Source organism: Sinohyriopsis cumingii, chromosome 8 (assembly GCF_028554795.1).
Source record: "Sinohyriopsis cumingii isolate HCF-2022 chromosome 8, ASM2855479v2, whole genome shotgun sequence".
Taxonomy (NCBI): domain Eukaryota; kingdom Metazoa; phylum Mollusca; class Bivalvia; order Unionida; family Unionidae; genus Sinohyriopsis; species Sinohyriopsis cumingii.
In genome coordinates, this window is record NC_142968.1 from 24,829,428 (window position 1) to 24,842,043 (window position 12,616).

General features: G+C 38.8%; 1 protein-coding gene across 1 annotated transcript in view; it reads left to right on the forward strand.

The window, feature by feature from the left end:
- Nucleotides 1-12,139: 12,139 nt before the first annotated feature.
- LOC149793157 (sulfide:quinone oxidoreductase, mitochondrial-like) overlaps nucleotides 12,140-12,616 on the forward strand; it is a 36,257-nt gene continuing 35,780 nt past the window's right edge. The window contains exon 1 of the mRNA XM_089967087.1: nucleotides 12,140-12,478. Coding sequence (XP_089823213.1) covers nucleotides 12,263-12,478 — 216 coding nt within the window. The 5' untranslated portion in view covers nucleotides 12,140-12,262. The remainder of the gene's footprint in view (nucleotides 12,479-12,616) is intronic.

Below are 12,616 nucleotides of genomic sequence, written 5' to 3' on the forward strand. Positions count from 1 at the left end.
GATTTTAAAACACTTAGTGAGTTGCTGATTATTAGGTGTTTTTGGAACTTTTGGTTATTTGCCAGTTTTAGCGTTTCAAATATTGCCAAGAATTCTGTGTGTATATAGAACAATTATCCGGTAGTCTATTCCCTAATTCCTTATATAATTCCGGGATAGTTAGGGTGCAAGTGTTCTGTCTGGGTCTTTTGATTTTGATCCATCTGTGTAGATTTTGGCAAATTCCATATAGGAATTGTCAATTATTGATAGGATTTTGCATCTTATCTCTTGCGGTTGGTCTTGTTTGGAGCCAAAGGTTGTTGCTAGGAAGTTTATATTTGGTTTTTCGCTTGCCCATTATATAGTATCCGGGTGTTGTATGGGCTCCGCATGAAGGCTGTCAATGTTAAGTTCGTTCCATAATGAGTGGATCATTTTCCCCCATGGTGGGAAGGGAAGGGAACAAATCTCTGGCTAAATGGGATATTGCATCTGCTGATGATGTATTTTGTGGGGTGACTAGTACCGAGATTCTGACTGCGTATCTTAGGGTCAGTTATACTCTTCTCAGTGTTAGTGATGTTTCACCTGTTAGAATCTGTAGTTCTTCTTTGGAAGTGTTGTTAAGGGAACCTGTACATGTACGTAACGCTTTGCCTTGGATCATATCAAGCGGGGGGGGGGGGGGGGGGCTGAGGCGTTAATCTGGCATCCGTAGTCCAGTTATGACCTAATTAGAGCTCAATAAAGCGTCCGAGTGTGTCTTGGTCGGCCCAACAATTTAATCCTTTGATGTTTTCGAGAAGATTTAGATCACCATTACATTTGCGTACTATTTCAGTAATGTGGTGTTTCCATGTGAGATGTTGATCGAAATACAAACCCAAGAATTTAGCTGCTTTCTCATATATGTTGGGTTCGCAGGGTGGAAAGTTCCATCATGCATCGGTTATTAGGAGAGAATGAGACTCCAGTTGTTTTCCCTTTTGATAGCTTGAGCCCCCGTTTTTCAGCCCATTTGCCAATGTTTGTTAGATAGGTTTGTAGATCAGCGATTAATTTAAGGGAATATAATAATAATAATAATAATAATAATAATAATAATAATAATAATGATAATGATAATAAAAAATAAGGACTTTGTATAGCTCCTAATATTTAGAAGCTCTAAGCGCTTTACAACATTAGACAACACCTATAAGATAAAAAACATATAATGATATGATTACAAAAACAAACACCATGAAATTAGAAAACATAAAAAACATGCTGAAAATATTTAAGGTAGGGAACATTATTAGGACTTTAAGTTTGTTCTTGCAGTCAAAATAAGTGCGTTTTGAGAGCACTCTTGAATGGGATCACTGTGTATTTGTGTCTAAGTTCAGTGGGCAATTCATTCCACGTCGCTGGACCCTGGTATGCAAAAGAACGTTGTCCATATGACTTCGTTTTCGTAGTGGGAATATTGAGTATACGATTGTCAGAAAAGGAGCGCAAGTATCTTGCTGGTCTGTACACATGGGTGAGGTCGGATAGGTAGGTTGGACTGGAGTCCGTTAGTGAAATGTAGCACAAAGAACAAATTTTGTTTGATTCTGGATCGAATGGATAGCCAGTGTAGTGTATAGAGCAGCGGGGAGGTGTGCTCTGATCGTGGTACTCTAAGTATGATCCGAGCAGCTGTGTTTTGAACTTTTTGAAGTTTCTGGAGCAGGTATTGAGATGAACCAGACAGAACTGAGTTACAATAGTCCAGTCTTGAAAGTACTAATAAACACACAAGTGTGTTAGTGGCCTCAACTGAAAGATATTTGCGAATGGAGCTGATGCGTCTCAGCTCAAGATAAGAAGCCTTGCATATGTTCATGACATGTTGGTGCAATGTGAGAGTGCTGTCCAGAGTAACACCTAGGTTTCGTACTGATTGTGTGAATTTAATGTTGGTGTTGCTGATATTTATTGTTTGAGGTAAAGGATGTGACTGAGAAAGTCTTTGTGTTGTGATCAGAATGGCCTCAGTTTTATCATCATTCATCTGCAGCTTGTTACATGTCATCCATGATTTCACATCAGAAATGCATCTCTCTACACCTTGGATGGTAGCATCAACTTCAGTTGGGTGGCTAGATTTGTATATTTGGGTGTCGTCAGCGTACAGTTGTGAGACACTGGATGATGATCTATGACACTTGAGAGCGACTGAGTGACTGAGAGTACAGAATGAAGAGAACAGGTCCAAGAACAGGCCCCTGTGGAACACCACAACATAGATCAACTGGGCTGGAGTGTATTCCATTTGCTTATACAATTTGTGTCCTGTTGACCAAGTAGGACTTTAACCACAGTAAGGCTGTATCATGAATGCCAAATGCATGCTGGAGACGGTGAAGCAATATATCATGGTCTATTGTGTCAAATGCTGCAGACAAATCAAGGAGGGTGAGGACTGTAATCTTTCCGCTATCCAACTCAGAGAGAATGTCATTAACTACTTTTAGAAGAGTAGCTTCAGTACTGTGGCAAGGGCGATATGCAGACTGTACATTGCTAAAAAGACTGTTGAATTTAGATGAGATACATTGGTCATTTCTGTCATTCCAAATGTTTTAGGCATTCTGCTCAAAGGCATAGCCAAGTAACTCATCGAATCTTTAAACTGCACTTGTCCCACCTGCACGGAAATGATTTTGGCTCCGTTCAAAGTCACTTTAGGGCGTTTTCTACCTTGCTTCGTATAGTATTTGAGAAGAAACTGTCCATAGTATCACGAGTAATAGTAAGTCATCACCGTATGATAGCGTAATGTTCGATGTCCCGTTGTCTCCAGGTCTCGTCGTTGGTGTCTAAGATCCATTGGGCGAAATTGGTCAGCGTGTTAGGTCCCAGAGAGATTTTTTCACGTCGTCCAGGAATCTTGCTGCAGTGAGGACAATGATTAAAGATAGGTTCTTGAATGCACTTATCGCACGCTCGATGAGCCACGCAGAAATTAGGAATGTGAATGCCAGTCTCTTGCATTCGAAATTGGAACAGATGAAATTGCCTTTCTTCTGGTCATCGTCTTCCTCTTGATGTTTGGAATGGTATTTTTGAATGTAGTATTCGTGTTCAAAGTCCACGATTTCGTGACAAATGTGATTTTGTTTATTTTCTGAACATACGTAATCCTTGGCATTATTGGTACGTATGCCTTGTCCACAAGTAGGGCACATATCAGCAGTTGACAAGCACTTTTCTGCTGTGAACCTTACGTATTTAGATTTGTTGGTAACAGGTAGGACTGACAAAAGTGCGCTGACAAGTAGGGCAATGCACTCGTTCTTTTCCTTTTCCATACAGAATTTATAGGCCAAACATCCTGAGCATTTCGATCCAACATGCTTGTGTTATTCTCGATTGTTATAGCCATAGTCACATTTCTCAAAGTAATAACTGTATTCCAGGAATCCGGTGATACTGGTAATGGTATCTAAATGTTCATCGTGATAATGGTATCTAAATGTTCATCGTAATAATGTACGTAAATGAATTTTTCGTCTTTTGAAAGTTTTGCTTCGAAACAATAGAGGTCCGCGCTCTTCTTGAGTGTGTACTTTCAACGTGTAGAGTGGAGCCAAGACGTCTTGATATTTTTGTATTTCAGGAATGCCACAGGGTGTGTCTTTAGATAGCCCCGCCTGCTGTAATAGGAGTTCTGCTTCTCTTCGTTGTTTGGCTCGGTCCAATCGTTGAATAGTTTTCCAGGCTTTTTCCATTCTACCGTGCCGTGTCGTTCTTATCGTCATACGTTTGTCCCGCCATGATTGCACGGCCTAAGCACATCTTGTCTTGAGGGTTGTTAATTTGGACGAGGTACTCTTGATGCTACGAAGGTCGCCCACCAATAACATCTTTTTGCGTCCAGTCCCTTGGGGAAGAGACACGTGTGTCATGAACAGTGTCGCTTTGCTATCGGTGATGTGAAACTTGTCACTAAATTATTGCACATGTTGATCTTTACGATGACTATGGAAGGTGCTAATTCTGATGGGCTGCTAAACTCGATCCAAATGGGGGACTTTAAACTTTCGTGATGACTGGAAAGTCTCAAGCGATCGTCTTCTTTGGCTTGACATTGTCGTTTCAAATTGGTTAACAAAGAATCCCACACATCGGTCTGCTTTCTCCAACGGTACGTCGGACCTGAAATCTTTAAACTCCAGCGTGTACGTGAAGGCTGTGGTTCTAAATTTTCTAGAGGAGCGCTTTTCCGTCTCTCGAATGTGGTAGTACTTTTCAGCGCTTACTGGTGGTGAACTTTGGTTGGGTATAGACTCTCTGGGTCTGGATTCTAGTTCAGTCGTGTTAACTTCAAAATCGAGCCAAGACTTCAGCTAATGTGCGAGGCGATAGGTCACGTTTCTGTCTCTTAGTTTATTCTCTTTTCTCCACTAAATCATGCGATCGTTTCATCTCGACTACAGAAAGCCAAAAGACTACATTTTAAACGATATGGATTCCTATATCCATGTCAGGCCAGTGTCTTCCTATATAAAGGGTCAATGTATTCCTACCAGTTTTCATTTTACTCTCAAACCTACCAGAACGATGGTAGAACCAACACAGATCGAACTTCTGATCAGAGCTTTGCGAGGTGTCATAAGAAAGTTTTCTTCAGACAAGTTGACAGACTACTCCCCCTCTTTTTGAGATAAAAGTAAATCTACTTTCTATACCTGTCAGAAGAAAGGACATTGGGCTAAAGAGTGTACAGACCGTCAAAAAAGCAAGACAGGTATCAGAAGAGACAAAAGTCAAGTTTTGTCTTATCACAGCCAAGCGAAATCACATTGGTCTTCAGATGGCCCTAAGAAACAACAGGAGCAAGAGGAAGAGAGGGGTTCCAAACAGGAATAACCCAAAAACGTCCGGAAGGAGAATAACGAGAAGAAAAGAAAATGAGGAAAGAGTGAGGAAGAAGAGAAGGAAAAAACTGTGATAATTAATTAAAATAACAGAAAGAGTGACCAAAGACACAGAAGTCTATGAACTTTTTAAAATGTTGTGTTTTGAATTGGATTGTAAAATTTGTACCTGAATAGACCGGACAGAAAACGTGATACATTTGTTTCAGACTCCTTAACTCTGCCAAAGTGTCTAAGAGTACCGTCACTGTTTGACTTTCACTGTACTCCTTCTTTCCTAGACCTTCTTCTTGCAGTTGCTGTTGAATGAGAAAAGCATTTTCTCTTTCTTTCTGATGTTGTACAAATTTCTCCAATTCTTCTGTCTCTCTCTCTATTTAAAATCCTCGACGTGACGTAAGGAAGCAGAAGGTGGCGAAGGTGCTGGTACATGGACCAAGTCTTGCGAAGAAGAGAGAAAATCCACTAAATCCCAATTAAAATCGGTCTCTTCAGGAAATAGGACTGTGTAGACTTTGGTAGCCACTTCTAAGCCATCGCTTCCCGTCCGGTGCACCCCAATTCATCGTCTTCTTAATTTTCATCATGTTTGAAAACTCTGTCGCATTGATCCACTGAGCACAGACGCTAGCGGATCTACATAGGGAATGTGACGTCACAGGCAGCTCTCTTCGAATTGAAAGACAGACTCTGCATTGTGACTAAATTTTGTAACCTTGTTAGGATTGGTGAGAGAAAAAAACTCAAGTCGTTTTCCACTATAAACAACAGTGGTTCACTTCTTCATCTGTTCTCGTAACAAGATGTGGACTAATGTTAAATCGTCTACCTTCTTATCGTCGATGCTGCTCCGCACAGACTTACCCATGTATGTCAAATCATCATGGACAATCATCCGGATCACGATACGAGCGTTTGGAAAAGAAGGATCTATGTGGAGAGACAAGACTGTCTGAAGAGAGTCCTCATATACGGTCCAGAAGTCAGAAGACCTTTGAGGAAGAAAAGAAGGTCTATGCGATGCCCACTATGGTAACGGAATGACGTACACAAAATAATACAACGGCCCTTTTCAGGGCCACTCAATTGCCTCGAAAAGATTTGCTCTCTTGCCTAAATTATTTTATGTCCTTATGTCTATGTCTATGTCTAACCAGTTGTATGTCCCGTCCTGCCAAGCATTCTAGCTTTTTTCTCCGCTTTTTAGTCTGATTGAATTCAGCCTTTGCCACATTGTTACTCGTGACCAGTACCATGACGTCAATTCCAGTTGTCGCTAACAGGCTACCCATGTCGCTATACTGGTCCAATATTTTGTGTCGCTCTATAGGCCCACCCATGTTAAATTCCCTTTGTCGTCAGGGTACAACCCCCTATTTTAACACACAAGTCCCATTGTCGCTATAGTGATCCACTACACTACTAGTGACTGAGCTCATTAATCCTAATGAACCAACTAATATAGCAACAAAGACATAACATACAATAATTTACCAGTATCACCAATTTCTGATAGGGATCAATCGACAGGGAACTGTGGCTTTATGTCCCAGGCTCACATCATGAATAACACGAGATGCTTTCAAAGCTGGTCGGGTGCTTGTGTCGAATGTTTCCTGTATAGTCAAGCACACTGAATTAAATCGAGGTTCTACTAGCGTGCATTCCTGCAGAAAATCCTGGTTCTTCCGATATCTAAGATAATATACTTAGATATAAATGCTTAACTGAGTTAATTTTTGTCACAATCACCATGACAAATTTTAACACAAATTATAGTGGCTACTGGCCACTTTCAAGTTTTTAAGACGTTCATCTCAAGGCAATATACATGGATGTGTAAACTTTTAAACAAAATACAGTGCAATTGATTTGAATTCTTTACATAAAGTTGTACATGTATTACTAGTTTGATTCTTTTATTCCATTTATGACTTTAACTTAATGCAGGGTAAAATCTTTAAATTCATTACAAAGTGAAAGTTATTATAATTATTTCCAGTATATTTACCTAATAGGCAAATCATAAAAAATGTTCTTTTTCATTTGTCTGGCAATACAAGAATCATGTATCTGGGAAGCTAAGATAACGGACAGAAGCTTGTAGTTCTTTTACAATAAATCTAACGATAGCGGTTATTATGTTCTTAGTCAAAGAGTTGTGTATTTCGACACAGATGTAGGTGCAAATACAAACATTGCCGGAAATGGTTTTGTATCAGTTTTCACTATGGTCGAAATAATGCCACTGTATGACCCATATGATGATGCTGTCAACCCTGTCATCATGTGGCGTCGAATTAGATCGGTAAATATGTCGTCCCACCACTATAACGTGCGTCAATATTGCCCTTCCTTCATACGGGGATACCCTCTTCAATTTCGCCAATACTTTTCCTTGCTTTCAACCAAAATAGTCCGACACCGCACATTTTGCTTTTCTGCTGAGAATAATTTTATTATTGATTAAAAAAAAAAAATAATAAATTCTGAAATACACGCCTACTTGAAAAATGAGTTGACGTTAGTCGATATTTGGAGACAAGAAAAAGAAGGTTGTTGTTGTTCTAGGGTTTAACGCCATTTTTCAGCACAAGATAGGCTATACATGGCGGCCAGTATAACTGGTGGAGGAAGAACCCTGGAAAACCCAGGGAAGAACCACCGACCCACGAGAAGCTACTGACAGGCTTTCACACGTACCCACGCTAGCCGATCCTTGGACTCGAACCCACGCAGACAGAGGTGAGATGGCAGTGATCCGGAACGGTGTGCGCTTTAGACCACTCGGCCACTCGGGGCCCCTAAAAAGAAGGTAACGTGACGTACAAAATACGATCTATCCTACCAAGTATGTTACACGGAAAACAAAACAATGTACGGCCAAGAATTTTTAAGTTTTTACGTATGATTTTAGTGTTTCACTAACAAGAATTAGGTACTTTTGTTACCTAAAGTTTCCCTTACAATTTTACGTAACTTTACGGCAGTTACCTGGCAGCCATAAGAGGCAAGTTTTTTTCTTCAAAACGTTTGTGAAAAGCGAGAGTCACAGTGAAAGGGTCGTTTTGAGATGCCTCCTGTCGTTCCAATATATATCGTTAAGCGGGTCCTTCACTGTTTTAAATCATATTTATTACCGTTCTGAGTAAAACAAATAAATACATAAACAATAATATGTGGCCAATTTTAGTTAGAAAAATTACGCTTTTACATATGGTATTTCAAGGTCAGGAATTGCAGATATACAGAGAGGAATTCCATCCAATGTGATATAGAATATGTTGACTTTAGTAAAGAGATAAATCAAGAGAATCTAAACCAGAAGACTCAGTTCTTTTTCATACCTTCTATTTTTTCAGCGTGTTTACATGCGACGATGTCAACATTTCCACTTTTTATGGTAATAGCAACTGTCTTTTAATTTTGTTATTTGGGGTTATCGTTATTTTTCAGCGCATGATAGGCAATATATGGAGGTCAGAATAAATGGTGGTAGAATTTAACTACCTACCCACTGGAATCTACTCACATACCCACACTGGTCGAGCCGGAGACCCGAACCCACGCGGACAAAGGTGAGATGGCAGTGAGTAGACCACTCGGCCTTCCAAGGCACCGCTGTCTTTTAATAAATCAAACGGAAAAAATCAAACATTCCTTACTGTAAACGATGATCATCATCGTCAGTAACATCTTCATTGTCACCAAAACAAGATCCTCAAGAAATTGAGTTAAAAAAAGTTGTAATAACAGCTATCATTAAGAATTCCTTCATGCAGACGCCTTGGTACTTTGATAACAAAACTTCGTTTCAAATAAAGAAAATAAATTAATACTTTAAAACGGACATAGTTATTTTTGAAGAATATTTGAAATGTAAAGTAAATAAAAATATTGGTATTATCCACAACATTTGTACAGTATTTATTTCTGATTGGATAATACACAAAATTTCATTTCGACACAGATATTTTATAGAGAAACTAATACACCATTCCCCGAGAGTTATTATGATTCCATTGTGAACTTAATAAACTATTCTCGCTTTTTATGTTCCTATTTCCATTGAAAGTGCATAAATGCATTTTTCTGCAATGATTCCTCAGAGCATAAATATGTCGACCCCACAACACACACACACACACGCACGCACCCCGTGTTCTTCAATTAGAAATAATATATATATATATATATATATATATATATATATATATATATATATATATATATATATATATATATATATATATATTCATTCAATATGACCAATACGTCAAGGCATATTTTGCCCGATATTTTTTGGGGGGCGTCTTTGTATTGATATTGTTGTTTTTGTCATCGTCATCTTCGTCGCTATCCTTTGTAAGTATCTTGCATGTGCCCTGTTATATTTGAATGATTAATTATCTACCTCCCATGCAAAAGAGTAGCTTACGCAAAAATTTTTTTAGACTTACGAACATTTCCTAAGGATATCTTTATGAAACATCCTTACGAAATAGCGTAAGATTTTCTTACGCTTAAAAGGTTAAAAATGGTCTGTGCGAAAACTTTCATGCGGCCGCTGTTTAAGTGCTTTGTTCTCCTTTTATACGTAAAAATATTATTCATCACAGCAGATGTTGCATGCTTTGTAGTTTGTACATTCCCGACATTGAATACAACAATAAATTATTTTAGAGGAATTGATATATTTACGAATAGAGGCTCTTGAGTACTGTTCATTAGGTGTCATTACGAACAGGTCATAACTATCAGAGGCAAAGTGAGGTTTAACATTATTATTTTTTTACTGTACAAATATCCCCTGGTCTTGACTTGCCACCCCGCCCCCAATTAAACTTTGCCTCAGAAATAGTATTGTGCATCACATCTCTTGCAATCTCGTGCTAAGCGTGCATCGAGGAGAAGAAAAAGAAGAAGAAGAAAAAAAACATGGTTCTTGAACTAAACTGGAAAAATTTACGAGGAATACACAGATTTGTAGGATAAAAGCAAGACCGTGAAGAAATCGCGGCAATGACAATCGTATTGCGTTGTGTATTGCCAAAACAGTAAACCGCAATATACCGGTATTTTGTTACGTTGTTGAATCCATATATATATATATATATATATATATATATATATATATATATATATATATATATATATGGCTCGAATACTATACATCAATAAAGTAAGACAAAATCGACTTTGAACATTTAAAAGGAATGTGTTTTAGTGGTCAATATCAATCTGCACCGACCAATATGGAAACAAGAAATGGGGCGCAGTTTCATCGATCGATATCCGCGCCTTCAATGCCGACGAAACACGTGTCATACATACGAATGCATTTGATAGAGACACGTACACATTCGGAGCCCACGTATAACACTCGAATAGTGTAAACAAGGTCAGCCATGGTTTGGCACGGATTGCAAAATAGCTACAGATACGGCTTTATGTTCATTAAGACAGTTTAGATTTAGTGGCATCTCACTCAGCTTATGGTACCACCCCCCATGGACCTCCTTCAGTAACAGACCATACAAAATCCTTAATAATGTCATTTTGGTGTCACCCCGTCTGATCGTGTCACCCGGTGCAGTCCGCACCCTCCTAGTGACGCCACTGTTTAGATCGCAAGGCAGTGCGCAATATCTGGAAGATCATGCATTTCCAAGAAAATTTATAAATGAACTCTCACAAGTAAGCTAAAGACTTATGAAGTTGAACAAAATGCAAAGTCATCGAAACAATATTTCATCACGTGACACTTAGTGCCGACGGTTGGTATAAGTACGTTTGCACCAATCATGCATTGGTTATACTGGGCTGATAAATACAATGCCATTTATATTCAACCTAATGAATCAGACTTCAAACAAATACAGGAATACGGTAGTAACAAATTCAGCTGGATTGCTTTCTTACTTGTTTACGGAACTCAAGTAGATTATTTAATGCCGAAATAACTGAAGTAATGTGCCTTACGCACGGTACTAGTTAAGCCAGGCTGATATGATGGTAGGATTGAAACCCGCAAAGTTTCAGTCCTGAGTCTTGCACGATAACCATTGTAACATAACATTTGATTTAATCGAGTTCATTTTCTGCTTATGTACTGAAATCTTTGTAGTCGAGATATATAACATACATTATCGAAGAAGAATAATTATTTTCTGTGATGTTGTAGTATTTATGTCTCATTTAATAAACAGAAGAAATTTCAACTTTGAAAATTAAGAAATGGGACTCTTTAGTGGACAATTTTTAATGGAAAATATATAAGGGTAACGACCTGTTGGAAAAATGGCTCATGGGGCGGAGCTGTGTAGATCTCCACGCCTCTAAAATTCATGATACCCTGTTACGCATGTTAAACATATTGATCGAGTCACGTACACATTTCGAGTCCAGTTATAACATTCTGTTGGGTCTGTTAATGACTTTTCCATAAATTTCTTATGTTCACCTTCATTAGGGAAGGCGTTGATTGTTGATGACTTAATATTCGACATAGGCCATTCATTTCACGTGTTGCACCAAACACATGCACACGTGATGCACACGTACATCATACATGTACATACTGTCAGCGCTACATGTAAATACAGTATTTGCGATTACAATTTTCATTCAGTGTTTTCTGCAGAATAATTATATGCAAATCGCATACTTAGTCTCGGTAACTTTGTGCTTGTATGAAACATAAGCCTCGTGCGTGTCTGACTTAAGCTAGGCCTACAACTATATCATACACACCCTCTCTCTCTCTCTCACACACACACACACACACACAGAGAAGTAAACGAGAATGGATACAAGCATAATTTGCCATTTAATAGACCGATCTCTATCGCTGTTTCTATGTAGAAACGTGCTTTTTAAAATAAAAATTTGGAAAGGGCTTAATATTAATCACAAGGAATGCAATGATTCCTTCCAATTTTAGGGTTTTCTTTTTATATTTTCCTTTTTAACTGTCGCTGGAGACTATATATATTGGGCTATTGAAAAAAAATGGTATGATTTTAACTTTGTTATTATTAGATTTAAGAATGTTGTAAGAACCATCTGTCCATATTGATTTTACCTTGTCTGGCGTGTTTCCAAACACTATATTCAACTTCAAGGGCAAATCACGTTCGACCGTTTGAGCTCACTACACATTTCATGAACGTGAGTACTTTTATCCACCTTGGACTTGACTGGATACAACATGTTATATCTGATTGGCTGATGTAATCCTTGGGCCACGCCTATCAAGCTAATAATTACTCGGACATAACAAACGCACGGCGTTCATACAACGTTGCATTACGCAGTTCACTTCGACGGTATAAGTACAGTTTTTGTGTGAAATTAGTTTGTCTTCATGGAAAATGAAGGCAGCAAGACTCATTCGGGTGACATTTTCGCCGGCTTCAGCACGATGTCAGGCGTACAGTTCGGTATCAAGTGCTGCAGCGACCGATTCAGGGAAGAAAAAACACTACCCGCTGGCGGTAATAGGAGGGGGCGCCGGTGGGTGCTCGGTTGCAGCTAAATTTTGCCGGAAATTGGGGAAAGGGAAAGTAGCCGTTGTGGAACCTGCTGAGGTAAACATACTACTAAATTAACTGTTTGATATCATCATTGATAAAGGCGGCCAATAGCAGGACCATTGCTAGTCCTACAATGTAAAACATGGCACATGTTGTTCTTGTTTTAGTGCCATCACCCCCTAGAACAAAAAT